Source organism: Thamnophis sirtalis, unplaced genomic scaffold (genome assembly GCF_051295495.1).
Source record: "Thamnophis sirtalis isolate CommonGarterSnake01/CBP01778 unplaced genomic scaffold, rThaSir2_p1.2 scaffold_1, whole genome shotgun sequence".
NCBI classification, from domain to species: domain Eukaryota; kingdom Metazoa; phylum Chordata; class Lepidosauria; order Squamata; family Natricidae; genus Thamnophis; species Thamnophis sirtalis.
Genome location: NW_028261381.1, coordinates 58488408 through 58508959, shown reverse-complemented (window position 1 = coordinate 58508959; position 20552 = coordinate 58488408). Strand labels below are relative to the sequence as shown.

The 20552-nt window shown below is 41.4% G+C and overlaps 1 protein-coding gene across 1 annotated transcript in view; it reads left to right on the top strand.

Annotated features, from left to right (window-relative positions):
• IGFBP5 (insulin like growth factor binding protein 5) overlaps positions 1 to 19639 on the top strand; it is a 37442-nt gene extending 17803 nt beyond the window's left edge. The window contains exons 2-4 of the mRNA XM_014076606.2: positions 16836 to 17065; positions 18136 to 18255; positions 18839 to 19639. Coding sequence (XP_013932081.1) covers positions 16836 to 17065; positions 18136 to 18255; positions 18839 to 18970 — 482 coding nt within the window. The 3' untranslated portion in view covers positions 18971 to 19639. The remainder of the gene's footprint in view (positions 1 to 16835; positions 17066 to 18135; positions 18256 to 18838) is intronic.
• Positions 19640 to 20552: the final 913 nt, after the last annotated feature.

The window sequence follows — 20552 nt, the reverse complement described above, 5'->3', positions numbered from 1 at the left end:
GTATTGCAAAGAGCTGCATTTGGCAACCTGTTAGCATTAAAACTGCTAGAATTTTGAAGTCCTGGCTCGCCTCTGTTTGTCCGCCCATGTTCTCCCTAGCTAGAACATTGGCAACGAAGGTGGGATGCTGAGGTGGAGCCCAGGCAGAGCTGATAAGAGTCACTACACAAGCTGAGTCATGAGAGCTGAATTCCCTCAGTGGAATCACTCAATGAGAGGTTGAGTGAAGTCACAAAACCTACGAGGACTGCAGTCAGATTATCAACTGAGCCAGCAAGTTACCTCAAAATGGCTTCAATGAACACATTAGCAGTTTTTAACAGGGCCACAGAGACCTGGGACTCATATATTTCCCAATTTGAATGTTTTTTAGAAGCCAACAACTACACCGGGCTATCTGAAAACCGAAAAAAGTCATGTTTTTTAAATTTGTGTGGCAGGGAGATGTTTAATATTGTGGGGACACTAGTGGCTCCCCAATCCATACCCACTGTTTCATGGGATGTGTTAATGGCAAAACTAAGGAATCATTATGCTCCAACACCATCCCACACAGCTCACCAGCATGCTTTTCATAGGAGGATCCAATGTGAGGGAGAAATAATTAATGAGTATGTGGCTGCTTTAAGGGCCGCTGCTTTACATTGTAATTTCAGAAATTTAGATGATATCCTTCTGGACCAGTCTATGCCAGAAATTATACCGGCCATCCCCTATGGTTGCCGGGCATAGTTAAACAAATCACAGAGCCGTGCTCTTACATAATAGAGACAGAGGATGGAAGGATTTGGAAATGCCATATTAATCAATTAAGGGCTAGGCAAGTTACCCCAAATATGGCAGTGCAGCAACCACGCCAGCTAAGCTTGCATATGACCCCAGCTGAGACTAGCAAACAGAATTTAGGATCTCGCTCTTCTTCTCCCAAGAGGTTTAATGCTATCATAGGGAATCCAACCATGGCCTTACCTGCTCTTCCCAGTGACATTCCAGAATTGCCGAATTCTGAGGTGACAAAGGCGTCATCGGAAAACAAGTTGGCACAGTCTCCGGTTAATCCAGAAGCTCCGGTGAGCCAACTACCTACTACAGCTGCCGAAAGCACACTGAGAAGGTCAGGGCAGATCCAGCGCCGCCCTGGCTACTTGGAAAATTACACATGCGCATTCTAGGTGTGAAGGAGTGCTAGGTTCTATAGTTTTCCCTCTGGTCCCTTGAGTAGGGGGCGCTGTCCTCGCTCCTGATTGGTTGCCTGTTTGACAGCCGGCATATATAAAGAGCTGTCAAACAGGGCTCAGCTGTTGCCAGTTAGCTGAGACGCACGTATTGCGAAGTGCCGCGTTTGGCAACCTGTTAGCATTAAAACTGTTAGCATTTTGAAGTCCTGGCTCGCCTCCGTTTGTCCGCTCGCGTTCTCCCTAGCTAAAACAGGATAGGTGGACTTTTGTATATTCTTTGGGGCTTTGTGATTGAGATGCCCGTTCCTGTGTAAGACTATGTAATATTTTAGTGGCTGTTACCAGATTCCTATGGGATCATGTAGGGGTCAAGGCTGGCTCTACAGACAAAAGGGGAAATGCAAATCCTAGGTGGTTGTCTTGTCAGCTAGTTGTGTTGCTTATTTGGAATCTCTTTGCTTATGAATAGATTGGCCCAGTCTTTCTGAATGGATACAAAATTTCAAGCTTCTGCTTGAGGCTGTTTTCCTATGGCAGGAAGACCAAGGGTATGTGTACTTTCTGCCTTTGTTAAAAATTTTCTCTATTTCTCCTTTGGAGAAAATATTATATCCTGCCTCTGCTTAATATTAAGGATAAAGAATATTTTAATCTTGGAAGGGGGGCATTGAAAAGAAATGATTTGGGAGAGTTAGGGTTAGACCAAGGAGTAGGAGAACCCATTTGCCTTGCCTTTCCCTTCTCAGAAAGGATGTCAAACCTTGTTCTCTCCTGCAATGCATTTGGAACCCTTTGCAATGGAAACATTAACAGTTCTTAGCCTTGGTTAAAAATAGTCTGCGAAAACAAAAATAAACCCTCCTCAAAAGAAGCACAATACTAATAATTCCCCTCCAAAGCAAACAGTGTGGAGAAAAAGAAGCTCCAGTTGCAGAATTTCTGTCTGTCACACACCTGTTGTCAGTTCAGAAGCCCTGCCAATTTTAAAAAAAGAAAAAAAAGTTGGCAAGTGTCACGCAGGAGTGACTCAGCATCATCCAAGCAGACCATTGGAAACAAAAATGAGGTCCTTCAAAATGTCAGAAGCACTTTGGGTACTCAGGACAATCAGGCCCAGTCTGTAAAATGTACAGTGGGGTTTCTTTGGCTATGTTTCAGTTCTCGCAAGTGGGTCACTGCTGATAATCTTACCATCACCATGCTATCAATGGCCGCATCTTTTCCTGGGGGGGGGGGTCCGTCCCAAGGCAGGAAGCTCTGCACCTGTTGAAGGTTAACCTCTCATGCAACTTATTTCTGGCCATTAGGAAATGGCACGCCTAATCCAGAGTGAATTAGCAGAAATATTTTTGATCAATGTGCTTCAAGAGAGATGAACCATTTTATTATAATACCATTTATTGCATAAGCAGGTAGGCTGCTCAGTTTATTATCAGTTCTAGGCTGCTTACAATCACGACAATAACATGCAAAACTAAAACATTACCATAACCCTAGAGAACAACCCTTGATTGGCAGTTGTTCCCAGTCAATCCCTGCACTGGAAGCTTTTTGGTTGAACACTGTTTTTAATGTTCTTTCGGAAGAACAAGTGGGAAGGAGGAGGCCATAATGATCCCATAGCAATAGCACTTAGACATATATTGCTTCACAGCCCTCTTTAAGCGGTTTACAGAGTCAGCATATTTTCCCCAACAATCTGGGTCCTCATTTTACCCACCTCAGAAGGTTGGAAGTCTGAGTCAACTTTGAACAGGTGAGAATTCAAACGCCAAACTGCTGGCAGTCAGCAGAAGTAGCCAGCAACACTGCATTCTAACCACTGTGCCACCACGGCTCATCAAACAATTCCATGCCAGGAGCTGATAACTGAGAAAACCTGTCAAAATCTTGAGAGGGCCCTGGAGCATGACCTCCAGACAACGTGATACTGGACAGGTGAAATCTATTTAGGCAGACAGCCCACAAATCCAAGCCATATTGTTAAAATGTGAGTCAGAGGTGGAGATGAACAATCCTGGAGATGCTGCTGAACTAAGAGTCTCCCACATCTTAGCCAAAATGGTCAATGGTAAAGATATTGGGAGCTGCATTTCAGCCACCTCAAGAAAGTCAAAAATGTCTTAGCCTTTTAGGAGCTGAAAAGCTGATCCAGAGGCAAAAGCCAACAATCTATACCCCCAAAAGTAGGTTATCTTCTTGCTCCAATTAAAGGGAGTTAGGTGGGCTGGGTTATTGTTTTACAATGCCATTTTTACTTTTAGATTTGAAAAATATGATTTGTCAAAATTGGAAAGAATCAAGGGGCATGTGTAGCTCATTAAAAGAGCTCACTGTGCAAAGGTAAATACATGGATTAATTAATGTTACTACATCAGTGTTTATTCTTTCAGACTGCCTATTGTCAATAAAGAAACCAGCATGAATGGTTGAGACCTATATGTTCCCTCAACCTTTTATTCTGAGGTTTGTTCATAGTTATTATTATATTTTCTTTGGATCTAAAGAAACAATTATGTTTCTAATTATGATAATTTGAAAACAAGGAAAAGGTTTGGGTAGGCATTCAGATATATTTCTTAACTTTAATAACTGTTTTCTGATGGAATAAACTGCCCGACAGTTTATTATGAGTTGGTCATTGTCAAAAAATGACTGGCAAGGTATCAGTAAAGGAAGCTTTAAGTATCTTTCCTGTTAGGCTGGTTATCCGATGGGACATTTCATTACAAGGATTCCAGAAACTTTGCCTCATGGGCATTCTCTGGAAAGGGATATGATAACTCTCCCCACTTTAGATTCTGGTTACAGACCTTGCAAAAGAAAATGTCCACTTATGAAAAGTAGTTATGTCAGGGCCTTCTTTTGTGTTAGTATCATCTACTCTTAATTCCTATGGGTTAATTCATTCTTCAAAAGATATCAGCTGTATAGCTTAATTAAGATCTGTCCACCTTTGGCAAAGGTCCTGGAAGAACCTTATACAATATAAGCTTGCATATATGCATGCACATGCGCGCGCGCACACACACACACACAGAGGAAGGAGTCAAGCTATATTTTATTAGCAGCCCTCATTACTCGAATATAAATAAACAAATTAGGGAGAGGCTGTGTGTGTGTAATCTACATATGCACACAAAAACACACACATATACATATAGGACAGGTCATATTCCATACTTCATAAGATAATCATCATATATTTTATATGAGCCAAGGTGGCGCAGTGGTTAAATGCAGCACTGCAGGCTACTTCAGCTGACTGCAGTTCTGCAACTCGGCTGTTCAAATCTCACCGGCTCAAGGTCGACTCAGCCTTCCATCCTTCCAAGGTGGGTAAAGTGAGGACCCAGATTGTTGGGGGCAATATGCTGACTCTGTAAACCGCTTAGAGAGGGCTGAAAGCCCTATGAAGCGGTATATAAGTCTAACTGCTATTGCTATTGCTATATTTTATTAGTATTTCGTTTCAGAAAAATATTTTGGAGAAAATGTTACTGTTGGGAAATCATGTGCACAACCAGAAAGCAAGGATTTAGAAGGAAAGGGCAACAAATTTAAATATTTAATATTATTTATATAATGAATGGTTTCTGGGGCCTGACTTTAGGTATACCCTGTTTATACTGTAGAGAAGGGAGGGAGGGAGAGGGAGAGACAGAGACGGAGAGATGCAAAGTTTCACTTAGTTCCTAACAGTACAAAATCCAAAATGCTGAATGCTTTGCAGACTAGCAGTCACTGTGACTTCAAGCCATGTCTGAGATTTTGTATGTGTGTGAATTGCATAGATTTAACCTTGGATCAGTTTCAATTTTTTTATTCTTAGCAGAAGGCTATAGGTCCCCTAACTGTTGAATCATAAACAAGGTATGTATTTCCCCCCCCCCTTTTAAGTCATTAATTCATATTCTAAAAAGTAGTTACAAAATAGTTACAGAGGGAAAAGTTTTCCAGCCTATCTCTCGCTTTCTAATGATTTCTGTCTTATTTGATTAGGTCAAGATAAAGTACCCTTTAAACCGAGTCCAATACCTAATGATTTCATGGGCAACTCCGTGATGTTTTTCTTGAGGACAAGGGAAAAGTGGTTTGTCACAGTCTTTTTTCTGAGGCGTTCAATTGATTGATCTACTATACTACTCCAAAATTCCCAAGCAGAGCCCAACTATTAACCAAACCTGCCCTTGCTTAAGTTAGTACAGGGCTTCCCTCCCCACCACTCAAGGCTGTGGTAGTGGCTATGGCTACTTTGTTTGAATCCATAGCATGCCCATAGCAAAACACAAGCAGAATTCAGGCATTTCACCTTCAATCTCTTGTGTTTGACCTGGCAAGACAATTTTCTTAAGATAGCATCTCTGCCCTGGACCTTCCAGTCTGTAGCCTTTCTGGCAAGAAAGGAACCTAAAACGCATTAGCAAATGATACAGTTTCTTGCAGATTTACTTTATCTCTAGAAACTAAACTGTGATTAATCCTTCCCACCACCACCACCACCTCCCTCTTCCACCATCCCCTTTGATGTTATCAGCTGTCACCTGATAACAGCTTTCACTCACCACTCACATGGTTAGGAGCCCAAATGAGAATCTTAGAAGCAAAAAGATCCCTCTCTTGTTACCATAACTTGGAGCAGATTCTAACATGTCTACCTGCCCTTCATCTCTGGAGTCATTGATGGTGAGGAGAGAGAGATTTCTAGTGGGGATCCTTGACTCCAGCATGTCTGTTTCAAGCCTGGAAAGATGTGATGAGAATCTACTATATCAGTGATGGTGAACCTTTTTGTAAAGGCGTGGCAAAATTGTGCATGCACGTGCTATGACGCATTTGTGTATGCCCACACCCACAACTCCTGCCCACATACACATCACATCCTGCCCGGGGAGGGCAGTTTTCACTCTCCCTAGGCTCCAGAGGCTTTCCTGAAGCCTGGGGAGGGCGAAAATGGTCTCTCCCAGCCATCCAGAAGTCCTCCGGAAGCTGGAAACAGATCATTCTCGAACTTCCAGTTGGCCCGTTGGGCCCGTTTTTCACCCTCCCCAGGCTCCGGAGGCTTTCTTGAAGCCTGGGGAGAGCAAAAATGGCCTCCGGAAGGCCGAAAAACAACTGGCTGGCACACCCATGCACACTGGAGCTGACAGCTCGTGTGCCAACAAATATGGCTCAACATGCCATAGGTTCACCATCACAGTACTATATGCATTGGGCTAGGCTTCTGTTTTGGTTTTACAATCATGGTGGGGTTGAAGCTGGGATTGGTGTCATGATCCACTAGCAGCTGCTCCCAATTTGGTGACAAATGTAAAATTTATTTGCACATTGCTGAGTTAGTGATTGTTATCGGAGCTGCACAGTGCAAGATTACAGAGGCCAGCAAGCCTGAGTGTATCCCAAGGAATTATTTTATTTTGGCACAAAATATCTAGAGTTACAGCTGGCGGGGGGGTGGGAGGTGGAATGAGGGGGAACACACAAACATACACAGTGGTAATTGCTTTAACCTCTTTTGTTTTAGCCTGCATATGATAAGGTATCACGCTTTATGCTCACTCTGCAGCTTAAGTCTGCTTAAAGGCTTTATGCTCACTCTGCAGCTTAAGTCTGATTTACTCGCCATCTTGTCTCCCAGGTTGTAGGATCTTAGATTTCTAGGGCTGACGGCCATATTTTCAGAGTTTGTCAGGAATGTATTAAACAAGAAAGGTAAAGGGGGAGTTTATCACCAGGACATGAAATTCATGAATAATAAAACTGCTGGGCCACACAAATCTTCAAATCCACTGTTTCTATTAAGCATGAGATGGAAAATGCTATCTAGAAATAACATATGAGTAAGACATCTAACTTGATAAAAAGTAATTCAGGAAAGCGTGAACCAAACAATATATTCCTTGTTTAAAGTATGATCATGTAGGTGGTAACATGCTTATTATCAATCATAGACTCACATTGGTTTCAAGGTTATAACTTTAAAAAATAATAATCCCAGTGGTAGCAGGCAAAAAGGGTTATCATTCTTAACCCAGTATTAGTCATCCCCTCAAAATAATTGCCATCTGTATCACACTATTATCAGCATTTTGAGGTAAGTCAAATCAGGAAATAGAATCATAAGAAATAAGAAAAATCTGCTTTATTGATATAAATTATAATAAAATAATTTTGAAAGCCTAATTGTATTTTCATTTTCTTCCCTCTTATACCAAAGAGACTCAAGGCAAGCCAGTCTTGAGTTTCTTTCTCATGCATTCCTGTTTTCCCAGGCTAAGCTTACGTTCTATTAATGGGTGCATCTTATTTTCTCCAAGATCATCTTTGTACTTCTCTATACTGGTTCACTTGGTTAGAGAAGGAAAATATTTTGTTACTATGTTTCTTTTTTTCTCTTCTGTTGGCCAAATATATTTTCTAGAACTTTTGTTCCAAATTCCTGATCCTGAATAACATTTTGAATTAGATTTTCTTCTCCAGATGTCTTGGACTCTAAAAGTTGTTATTCCCAACCAATATAGTCTTTGGCCATCCACTCGGAATGCTAATTTTTAAAAATGGTGAAAATGCTGACTTCATAAGCTAAAGTATTTGCCCTTTGAAAGTAAAGGATGAAACAAAGCTTAAAACTGCATCCAACTGGTAGATGATGCTATTTGTAGATTGGCTACAGACCATGAGAAATAAGCAGTGCATTTAGCTATGCTTTTTCTATCTCATAGTTATTGGCTCAACAATAGCTACTAGAGGATTAGTCTTTTAAGGAGAATCAAAGTCATCTTAAATTAGTACACCATTTTCACTGAAAAAGGTTGATCAAAGCCAAAAGCCAAAGTATTTTGGTAGAAGATATACCTGAATATCTAATCCAAATGTTTATATTTTCTCTTTTACTTCTCATTTCTATTCTAAAATTCTGTCAAGCATCATGAATAATCCCGACTAAGATTTGAGTCCAATTAAGAATATTAATAGTGTATACATTTTAAAATCCCTGTTCAGTTTCCATGTTTGTTTTGAGATAAAAGAGGGGTAATATTTTACTATAACTTCTGTTTTTTTTTAAATTCTCTGAAGCTTGCAAATACTTTATCTTCTAGCATGATCAAGTAACTTGCCCCTGGCATGATAACTTAAAAACATTTTAACACTCTTTTGAAAATGCAAACACATTGACTTCTCAAGAATATTCATTCCAAATAGTGAATCCTAAAAAATAATAAGTGATGGATTCTCATGTTCCATTTTATCTATATTCCATTTCCAGAGCTACACATGTGGTTGGTTTGCACAGGATCTGTGACAATGAGGGTCCTTGATTCATCTTCTGCTACCATTAATGGGGATGTTTCCACGCTTTTAAGAATGGGGACTATTGTTTGGAGGGATTTCTTTGGTGTCTCCTGGATCCCTTCCTTTGATACCTAGTGGGACACAAATTCCTTACCATTCCTCTAAATATATCCAGAATGAAAGTGTCAGGCATCCCTCTCTGTCATGTTCTTGCAGTAGGGGTAGGAGGAGGACATTTAAAATTGTTAGGTGCATTAATGTGTGTTTGACTTGGGTGCAGAATTCTTACTGTATCACATTAAGTATCAAGAATAGGTTTGTCAGGTCTGGCATCCAAAACTCCAAACAGCCATCAGGGAGCAGCAAAGACATACAGAAAAGTCTCACTGCAATTTTAACAGACCGGCTACAATAGCACAAGGTAGAATCAGTAAGACCTCCATTTGTTTCAGCTGATGAAGCCAGCTCCTCTTCATTCTAGTCAGGGGACACATGATCCTTGGACAAACGCAAGTTTCTGGGCAGTGGGAGGAAAGCAAGAGAGACCCCCGGTCCTTCAGAATTCCAGCTAACATTCCACCCTGTCAGTTCCAGGCACCCTTAATGCCTGGGAGCTTTTCAACCCCTTCCTCTTGTTCTCACTGGAACAGGCAGAAAGGAATTCTAAAGATGAAGAGACCACCAAGCATTGGCTGCAGTTCAACCAGTCGAACCAGTTTACTGCTAAGGCTGCCACCTGGCCAGATTTTTGTTTGTTTGTTTTGCTTTAAAACCAAAGCCTGACTAGAGTTATTCAGAGAGATCAGCCCAAAATGTAGCCTCTTTGAGTGATTGTCTTTCTCCCTCTTGCATCTCCTGACAAGTGAGGCATAGCATTGCCAAAGAAAAATCAGAACTGAAATTTGATTTTTTTTGGGGGGGGGGATTACTAACACACAGGCATGGATATGCACCTGCCCAGCAACAAAACTAAAAATGTAAGATGACTTCCAATCTAATGTTGCAGGGTAGAAACCTGGCTGTCCTATTTCAAGTGGTGCTCGCAATGTTTTCAGAATCTATAAAACATAAATACTTTATTTAACAGAGATTGCTTCCAACCTCTCTCTCCCCACTTCCAAATGGAAACCTAATCCCTGCTTTAATAAAGTAAGTGAACCAGACAGTTACTTGATGCCCCAATATGGTTTGTTTGTTTGGGCACTGCATATTACATGAACAAAGCATTGGTATAGTATCTGCTAACCCAGATTTAGCATATCGTGTGACCCTCATCTAAGTATCCCTCCAGTTTCCTCTTTAATAATATTATGCTAGGCCTCTTCCTTATACTATTTCTTCCCAATTTTTGTCACTGGCCTGCCCTTCCTATCTCTCCCACATAGTTATATCTTTATGTGTGATTATTATATAATGAGAGACAGTTTGGCATAATGGTTAAGGTACCAGGCTAGACCAGGATTCTATGAGCTCTAGTCATGTCTTAGGCACAACTGGGTGACCTGGGGTCAGTCACTTTCTCTCAGCCCTAGGAAGCAGACAATGGTCAAACCCTTTCAAAATCTTGCCAAGAAACTGCAGGGATTTGTCCAAGATTCGGGGATTGACTTGAAGGCAGCAAAAACAAAATCATCCAAGGTGGCGCAGTGGTTAAATGCAGCACTGCAGGCTACTGCTAGATCAGCAGTTCAGCGGTTCAAATCCCACCGGCTCAGGGTTGACTCCGCCTTCCATCCTTCCGAGGTGGGTAAAATGAGGACCCGGATTGTTGTTGGGAGCAATATGCTGACTCTGTAAACCGCTTAGAGAGGGCTGAAAGCCCTATGAAGCGGTATATAAGTCTACTGCTATTGCTATTTAGACAATACTACCACCAGGTTAATCAGTAGCATATTTCTGAATATCGTCACTGGAAACAAAGATAGCCATTGCCCTTACAGCCTGTTTTTAATTACCCATTAATGTCTTCTTAGTAAGTACTCATGATAGTACACTGTTTGAAGCAGACCTGTATGCTCATAAGACCTGTCCTGTCTCTCTGGTATAAAAATGAAGCCTGGGTGTTTTTTAGTTGCCTACTCAGAGGGGGTGTTCAGCAGGTTCTGATCAGTTCTGGAGAACTGGTAGCGGAAATTTTGAGTAGTTCGGAGAACTGGTAAATACTACTTCTGACTGGCAGCGCCCCCATCTATTCTCTGCCTCCTGAGTCCCAGCTGATCCTTCCCCTGCCACACCCACCAAGCCATGCCCACAGAACCGGTAGTAAAAAATGTTGAATCCCACCACTGAGCCTACTGTATTAGCAGTTAGCAATTGGCCATTAACAGTAATGGACTATGCAAGCAAACAAATCACTCGGTTATTTTTCTCCCTACAATTTCATTGGTAGGTATAAATCAGCATAGACAAATGTTATGCAAATTAGTGTTGTGTGTTTCTGTTGTGGGGTTATGATTAAATTGATCCTTTCCCTCATCCCTCAAAATACCCCTTTGGACTAAAATGTTAAGGTTTAGGTTTGATCTGCCAAGGCTCAGGCTTTCTTGTCATTACACCTCAACCTAATCTGGGGTTCCAATCGCCAATCTTCTTCAAAGCCTACTTTCTTCACAGCAACAATGATGGAACTCCTGTTAAATGATGCTATTTTGCCCAGGAAAAAAAAAGAAACCCCAGGTCATCTTCTGGACTAATTCTATGGCCATCTCAGCAAAATAAATACCATAGCTATGTGATATCTTACTTAAACCAACTGGTTTTTTTTCACAGCCACTTTGGCTGCAATGAATTGATGCAATGTTTTAAATTGATATAAAACTCGTTAGAACTTTCAGAGTTTTTCAGGAAGACCATAAGACTATTTCTTTCTTCAAACCACTTGCAGTGAAGGAGAATAAGCAAAGATGGTTGGGAAGAGATTAACATTGACATTCTTTCTGGGCGGCTTACAGGGAATCATCTTTTACTCATCCTAAGCAAACCTCCTTACTTACTGTGGTTTGTTTATTTTTTCCTAGCTTACTAAGTTAGATTTGTGGAGGACACTATTGTATGGAGAAATTTTAAAGTAACTAATTTGGACACCATGCAAATTATGCTTGTGTATCTCCAATGTGTTCTCTAAGTAGCTTAAAGATAGGAAAGAGGGAAAGTGAGTGCTTTATTTCACCACCACCACCACTCCAAACAACAGGAATTTTGAACCAGTTGGGAGAGGGACTAGGCCAGGTCTACTTATACTGCTGAATAAGATAGAAAAAGGCCAAGAGAGTACAGACACACAAAAACTAACACAGCTCAAGCCACCATTACCCCTCAAACTGCTTTCACAGAAGATGATGTGGGTGCAGTATCCTGCATGACTTTCCCTGTCTGTCAGTTATCAAACCATACTGGCTAAATGGAGCATCCATGCAGAGAGGCAGCGTATCTTTTTAGAAGCAGAGGCTGCGGTCTAACCAGAGCAAAAGCAATTGCTTTCATCAACTGCTACTCAGCTTTCAAGAAGTATTTATATATTTATGCAAAAGGCATGCCCAGGAAGACTTTCCTTGTTTCCAACATGCTGGAGCACACATTCTTTCCCCACACACACCCCTCCTTTTTTGTGGCTTCTGAAATCTTCCAGGTTTTTAAAGCCAGAATCTCTGACAAGGATGTTATACAGAAGTAAAGCTAAAAGCCACCAAACCCTTCCGAGCATTACTACCCCTATGTTATGCCTGCCATTTTTGTTGTTTGTTTGTTTGTTTTTGTTTTTCCTGGAAGCTGCTGGTATCTCGATGCCAGGGCCCAAAAGGAATTACAAGTTGGCCAGTGCTTCCCCGCTGTAACTTGCCGACAGATCCCAGGTTTAAACTGTTTATATTTTCAGTAATTTATAACCTAGTTTATTTATAACCAGATTATATTTCTCAGACATGTTATGCATGCCTCTGGTGCCCTCTTCAGGATGCAGGGTAATGATCTATTCGTGGGAAGGAAATTTTGCACAAAAATACTACTTCTCTGTTTCTGTTTCACACACACTGTACTGGTGTGTGTGTGAGAGAGAGAGAGGGAGGGAGGAGGGAGGGAGGGAGGGAGGGAGAGAGGGAGAGAGAGCACATTAAGCATTTGATTTATCTCAGAAAATGGTGGCTGACCCTAAAAAGAAACACCCATTTTAAGCAAGCAAAGAAACTGTTGATGCATGCTCACAGTTGATTAAAGTTGAATTGGGTTCTGTCAGTTCGGACCGGATCAGACAAACCAATAATAACTTGGCGGCCTGGGTCACTAGAACCAGCAGCAACCCAGGCCTGCCATCTTCCTGAATCGGTTCTCTTGGCGGCATCATAGGCACAATCTTGTTTTTGCCTTCTGCACATGCGTAGAGCAATTTTTGTTGCACTGAGCGGGTGCACGCAGCGCACATCAAGTGCATCCGCACAATGCGTCCCTGAGCAAATCGGCAGTAGCGGCAGCCGGAAACTACCCCTGGGTTCAGTTCTGTCTCTAACTCTGGACATGTACAGGTATATTCCGAGCATGAAGCCAAATTAATTTTAGGTGGTTAAGGTACCAGATTAAAAACTAGGAGATGGTGAGTTCTAGTCTAAACTTAGGCATGAAGCCAGTTGGATGGCCTTGAGCCAGTCTCTCTCTCTCTCTCTCTCTCTCTCTCTCTCTCTCTCTCTCTCTCTCTCTCTCTCTCTCTCTCTCTCTCTCTCTCCCTCCCTCCCTCCCTCCCTCCCTCCCTCTCTCTCTCTCTCTCTCTCAGCCCTAGAAAGCAGGCACTTCTGAAAACATGCCAAGAAAAATGCAGGGACTAGTCTTGGCAGTTGCCAAAAAAATGAGTTGAACCCACAGATACTGGAAGAGCCCAATAGCAGTTTAGTGGCATAGCTGTCAAAGCATAAGCCTATGATCAGGCCTCCATCATGGAATTTTAGAGCTGATTTTGGGATACTTCCCACCTCTGCCTCATAGGGTTGTTGTGAAGATAAAATGAAGTGAGGCGGTGCATTCTTTTATCACTTTATCTCTGTGCTTTTGAAAAGTGCCTACTACATTTCCATATAAAGCTGCTTCTGATAAAAGTGCAGCACTAAACAAGAAGGGAAAAATGACCCAAATGCCAGACTGCAATAACAACAAATATGGTCAAGGAGCATCCTTTTGTAATTAGAAATCAATGAAATGTCTTCGGTACTAGGAAAATATTTTCCTGGCCTCTAGCCAGTGGTGGGATTCAGCCAGTTCACACTATTTCAGGAGAACCGGTTGTTAACTTTCTGAACAGTTTGGTAAACTGGTTGTTGGAAGAAATCATTAGGGCAGAGAAGCGGTTGTTAATTTATTTGAATCCCAGCATTGCTTCTAGCACAGTGATGGCGAACCTTTTGTGGCTCACGTGCCAAAAGCAGGGGGAGCGCAGGGGAAGTTGTGCATGGGCGTGCCACACCCATAATGCTATGTGCCCGACTCCAGAGTGCATGTGCACACAACCAGCATTTCCCGCCCCCCCCCCTTTCAGGAACAGACTTCTGGTTTGCTCGTACGATCCTTTTTTGCCCTCCGGAGCCTTCAGGGAAGCCTCCTGAAAGCTCCTGAATGCTCCGGAGAGCTAAAACCGGCCCTATGAGCAATCCAGAAGGGACTTCCGGTTTGCTTGTAGGGTCGTTTTTTTGCCCTCCAGAGCCTTCAGGAAAGCTAAAACCACCCCTACAAGCAAACTGGAAGTACGTTTCCGAATTTCCGGTTTGTCCATAGGGCCGGTTTTTCATGCTCCGGAGACTTCAAGGAAACTCCTGAAGCCTCCAGAGGGCAAAAAATGGCCTCAAAAGAAGGCCAAAGTCAGTTGGCCAGTGCACACAGACGTGCCATAGGTTCGCCATCACGTCTCTAGCCCATCAGTATACAGTATTTTGAATTAACGGATATCTCTAAAGACTACTTAGTGGACAATGTGCTATAATGCTATCTGCTATCAGAAGATAACAAAAATGCTGGACAATTTACATTTCTTCAAGGCAAGCCATACCAACTAAACCTGAACTGCTGAAAATTGGCTTGTTCCCTGCTAGGATTTTCCCCAGCAGTATCCTAGAATTCTCAAGATTACAGTAAGAAATGTATAATTGCTTTGGATTACCCTTCAGCTACTTATATAATCTTGTTGATACCAAGAGCATTTCTTCTCCATAAAGATTTTCAAGTTCCACATCTTGAATACTTCCCAGGTCGCACTTTTGAGGTACACTGAGATTGCAAATCCCAGTATTCTCTGCCTGAAGAGAAATTCAGATTAACCAATTGCCTCAGAATTAAAGGGATTGCATCCTCACATATCTGGAAGGACCTGAGAAAGGCTGATCCAAAGATCAAATATCCCATTGGTCATGGAAAGAAAGTTCTTTTGGAAATTAGTAGCAAGCTAGCACCAATTGGAGATTAAAGAGTGTCCAGAAAACTCTCATCTCTTTGGATATATAGATACAGAATGCCATGTTTCTACTCTTCTTCCCTGTTACCATCTTGTGCTCCCCATGCCCCTCTCCCCTGTTCTAGTAGTAGACATGTTCAGTAGAGGACTCCATAGACTCTGGGAGTTAAGATTCCTTTAAATTGGGAACCAAAAATAAACTTATTTTGCTTTAAGAGCCATATTAAAGGTCATAAGTTAGCTAAGTATAGCTGTCACCAAGTTGTTCCTATATATAAACCACCCTGGAGCTCTGAAAATGACCATCTATTAAAGAGATCATATTGGCAGGGATCAGGTACAAAATTTAAGAGGTGGGTTGTATTTGTGGAATTCACTGCCACAACAGCATGGGAAAAACCACCAACGTGAACTGCTCTCCAGGAAAAAACATATAATAAAACAAATACCTGGACAAGAAACAACTGGCAATTAGACTATGAAACTCAGAAAAGTAAAATTCCTTTTAAGTGGCAATGTATTTTTAGTGATCAAATACTGAGGATTAGCAAGAGGCTGGTATCAGCTTCTTGGGCCAGCCAGTAAGCTAAAGTCAGAATAGGGGCAGGTAACTCTGTCAAGTTAATTTGTTGGTTTTATTACTTAACTTTCCCTCCCTTCTTCCCTTCCTTTCTCTCTCTCCCTCTCTCCCACTCATACTCTTTCACACACTACAAAAACACACACCCATGTAAATTAATGCAGTTTTCCATAGACATGTGAACTTGTGCGCACACATTTGTTTTTAAATGCAAATATTTTTCCAATAGTAAAATGCTTCTCTTTTTTATTTTTGCATACTTTTATCTAATACACACTTGATAGAGGATCTTTTTTTGGATGCCATCCATGTTAAAAGTTGCTATTCACTTGCATTTCAGGCTTGTCTTGGGAGATCTAAAAAGGAAATATTGACTTTAAAAATTTCTCATGGTCCAATTTTTTAATCCCTTTGTCAGAATTTACACTTCTAGACAACGTTGATAAAAGTTATCGTTACTCCCGCTAATGGTAAATTCAGCTGGAGGATGTCCATTGAAGTCAAAATATAATGGGCACTCCAGAGCTTCCTCTTGTTGGGGTAGCACTATCCTGAAAGGAACCTATCCATAATCTAAGGGTGCCTTCCAAGGTCAGAGCTACTGCTGGATGGAGCAGGCTGTGTGTGTGTGTGTGTGTGTGTGTGTGTGTGTGTGTGTGTGTGTGTGTGTGTGTCTGTCCCAGCAGGATCCGGTTGAGCTGCTGATGGACTCGGATAGCGAGGAACCATATGAGACTGCCATGGAAGATGTGGAGGACCCTGGGCAGGGTTCAGACTCAGAACAGGGACCAGAGAGGCTGGTTGGCCACCAGGAGGCGCCTGAGGCATGGAGCAGTGGGGAGGATCAAAGGCAGTTTGTCCCTGATGCTAGATTGAGAAGGGCTGAGAAACGGAAGCAGCAACTCCATAGGCAGACTCACAGAAGATGATTAAGCACCTGTCCTGACTCTAATAGTTGTCTTTATTTTAAATAGTTTGTCTAAATGATTGTCTATACTGTATCTATTGTCAAAACTATTCATCTAAACTATATCTCCCCAAAATTCTGTTGTCAAAGTTGAGTGCATAGATCTCTGTCTATGGGTTTGAATTAGGTCCAGTAGTCACATAGCCACTGTTTGAAGTTACAGCAGCATTGAAAAAAAAATGATTTATGGACCGATCCTCACATTTACAATTATTACAGCACCGCCACGATCATGTGATCAAAATTAGAGTCCTCGGCAGTCGGCATATTTATGACAATTGCAGTATTCCCAAATCATATGACCGCCATTTGGAATCCAATGCATTGGTGAACATGGCAACAAGTCCAAACACAAATTGAAAATGTTCTTTCTGTTTTTTTCCCATCCAGAAAGGGAATCCCGTGAGCACGAAGAACCAACCACTTCTGAGATGGCTGAGGAGACTTATTCATCCAAATTGTACAGAAACAAGGGGTTTGGGCGCTACTCCGAACTAAAGGCAGAGGCAGTGAAGAAAGACCGCAAAAAGAAATTGACTTTATCTAAGATTGTGGGTGGGGCAGAAAATACTGCACACCCTCGAGTTGCTGCTCCGGAACTAAGACCAGAATTCGAATTGGTAAGAGCCATTCTTCCTAAGGCCTCTAAGTCTTCCTTTGTCTACATATCTTTCTGTCTTGCTTTTCTCCCTCTCATATTCCTGCTACCTTTACCTTGAGTGGAGGCCATTACCCAGAAGAGCTTGGAATACAATGAGGCAGACTTAGAGTTGGTGGACATCCAGCGAGACAGCATTAAAAGCAGTTGTACGATTCTACTGGTTTAACAACCGGTTCTCTGAGCACGTTCTTCACTTCCCCCAGATAAAAATGACACCTTCTTTTCTGGGGTTCTGGAAAGCTTTAAAAACCTGGTTTTGGCCCCAAGCCTGAGATTTATTATTTTTTCAATGGTCTCTGGTATTTTTTGTGTGTGTTTTTTTAAGTTTTTTATTTATTTTTGTTACATAATAAAAAAAATTGTGTGAACAGAGCGTTGTACGAATTCTCCCTTTAACATTCCCACCAAAAGACATAATTCATTTTACATTATATTTCCATTATTTCCAATTTTAGCCATATTACTTTTTTTCTCCTATTTTCCCATTTCTAGTTTTTAATATGTACAAATATAAATTTTCTTTCTCTTTAAAAATGAACAATTTATCATTTATCATTTCTTTTCCATCTATTTTCTATTAACAATATAAATCTTCAAGTTTCAAATTTCAAGTTTTATGTAATCAGCACAACATAATTATTTAATAGCTTTAAGGTTCTTAATATAATTCCCACACATTCTAATTAAAACATATCTTTACCTCTTTTGTTTGATTCATCTTGTTGTTTATCAGATCATTTTAGTCTGGCGTCAGTCTGATTTTATGTTTTTAGCTGATTTATTTGTTTGTTTTTCAGTTTTGTAAAAAGTGGCCCAGAGGCCACTGAAATTGGGTGACCAATATGTTTAAATAAATAATAATATTAGTCTTCACACTCAGGTAAATTGAGCCATTGTCAAGATTGGAGTCCCCATGAGTATATTCTAGTTAATCTGACTAAGTCAAAAACTCTTGTGTTCATCCACTTTAGCCTTGAGTTTCTTGGTATTCCTTAACCAACTTTTCTGTGGTTGCTTCTCTTTCTCCAGGGCCCTTGCCGTCGGCAAATGGAGGCATCATTACAGGAGCTCAAATCCAGCCAGCGAATGATCCCTCGAGCTGTTCATCTTCCCAACTGTGACAGGAAAGGTTTCTATAAAAGGAAACAGGTATTATTTCCTGCTGGATTCAAAATTAAAATGTATGCTTTGCAGCTAAGGAGCAGGGACAAATTTGCACCATTTTTTTTCATTGTCAAGCCAGACACCAGATTTGAGTTTCCACCAATGGGAAACCTCTTGTCCTACCACCATTTTGGAGCTTTGAATCACAGGCCATAGCTGAGACAGGAGTTAAATTTATTCAGTTGTAGGAAAGCTATAGAAGCCCCACAAAACAATGAGGAGAAGGCTACATTTTAGATCCAGAATCACTTCAATTGTTGTTTATGCCTGGTTCCAGATAGGATAGTTTTCCCCCTAGAGACGAGACCAGCCACCATCTCAGGAGTGCACTGCATAGCCTTCTCCTGTGCCCCAAATAAATGAATTTCTGACCTTGGGGGAATATTCTGTAAGATCAATCCTGCTCGGCTAAGTAATGAGCTGGATTTATATTTCTGTCCTCCTCTCCTGATAGTTTGATGATAAGTTGAAAGTTCAGGTGAATTTCATGCAAGATGAATCAGGTGTTAGAAATGGCAGCGCGGCTATCCTGCTGCTCACTGTTGATCCTTTTCCTTCCTCTCTCTAGTGCAAACCATCTCGGGGCCGAAAACGTGGCCTGTGCTGGTGTGTGGACAAGTATGGATTGAAGCTGCCAGGAACTGATTATGTAGCTGGAGACCTGCAGTGTCACAATTTTGACAGCGGAAACACAGAATGAAGATCCTGGTTGCCTCTCTCTCTGCCAGAGCCCTTCCCCACCCATCACCCACCCACACCTCACGATGCCCCCAAAGACTGATTCCTTTCATCTCATTTAAGGAACTGTGGACCTCGGAATCTACAGCATATGTCATCAGCTTCTCTCAGTGGCAATGACAGAGACTGAAGGGGAAAAGGCAACCCATTAAGGCAGAAGGGAAGGAAGGAAGGAAGGAAGGAAGGAAGGAAGGAAGGAAGGAAGGAAGGAAGGAAGGAAGGAAGATCACCATGATGACCACCTCCATGGAACAGGGCCATCAAGAAGCTCATAGATCACCATGCTTGCCCTTGTCTGTAGCCTGCCACCCAGAGAAGCACTGACCTAGGAAGCTCTCAGAGGCACTTGAATAATAATTTCTTTTCTCCTTTCTTTGATATGGCAGTTTAAAGCCTTTCCAGTTTTTTAAAAAAGTACTTAGTTTAAGCAAACAACTCTTAGGACAAGCAGACCTCTTGTTATCTATTAGGGCGTTTTTCTTTCTTTCTTTCTTTCTTCTTTTTTAAAAAAATATGTTCATTTCTGGAACCTCTTCTCTCTTTTCCCTTACAAGGACTAAAAGCATGTTGGTGCCCTTGCCCTCTATGACTTCCCTTTTATTAAAAATCAAAAGGTCAGATGAGAACAGAATCCTATAGTGGGATGAAGCAAAATTAAGAATTAAAAACTTACTGTCCCCAGTGGGTTTCTTTCCCAGGGCAGCAAAAGGGTTCGACCTGATTATTTAAAGTGTCTTGTACAGTCCTTTCCTATGTAAATACAGATGTGTGCACAGATTTTTACTCTTTGTTCTCGATTGAACAATCCCATTTCCTGACATGCAAAGCCCTTTGATTTTAATTGTGCATGAAGGCCCGGCAACTTGTTCAGGGCTACTTGCACAAGTCAAAGGTGTTCAGAGTTGTGTATTTGCAGGAACAGTGCCCAAGTTGAAACATGGTTTGCCAGACATCTTGCAGGCACTTAAAGCCTGAAATGTTTGTTGCTTCTATAAACACACCTGTGGATTTCCACCTTCTGACAGGCTAAATCAGTAAGATCCCTTTGCTTTTTTTGTTTTTTGTTTAACTCTGGAAGGACACCTGATTCTTCACTACGATATCCCAAATATCCTTTACAATGAAAATTCCAAGAGGCCAGTTGATGATTCATAAAATTACACATATTGGAAATGTAAATGTGATCTGTATGAAATGTTTTACCATTTCCCCATATCTACAACATTCAGATAAGTCTCTGTAGGGCAGAGGCCGCTACTATTTGAAAGCCTACTTGAGTGACTGGCTGGAAAGAAGTTATCCCTTTTTCCCCCTGCCTCTCTCTTCTAACCGAACTTCTAGCATCTCTAACAGCTGCTTAGTAAGCAGAAATTCAACAGTGAAGTTTTGATCTACTACATTAATGTGTTATTTGTCCTGGGGAGAAGCTGTATCTATTTAATTTTTGGCAGTGCCCCACTGAAAAAACCTAGGGACCCTGTCAGGAAAGGAAGAGAAACCAAACCCACACAACCACTTGCAGAGACCATTGATTCAACAGCTTT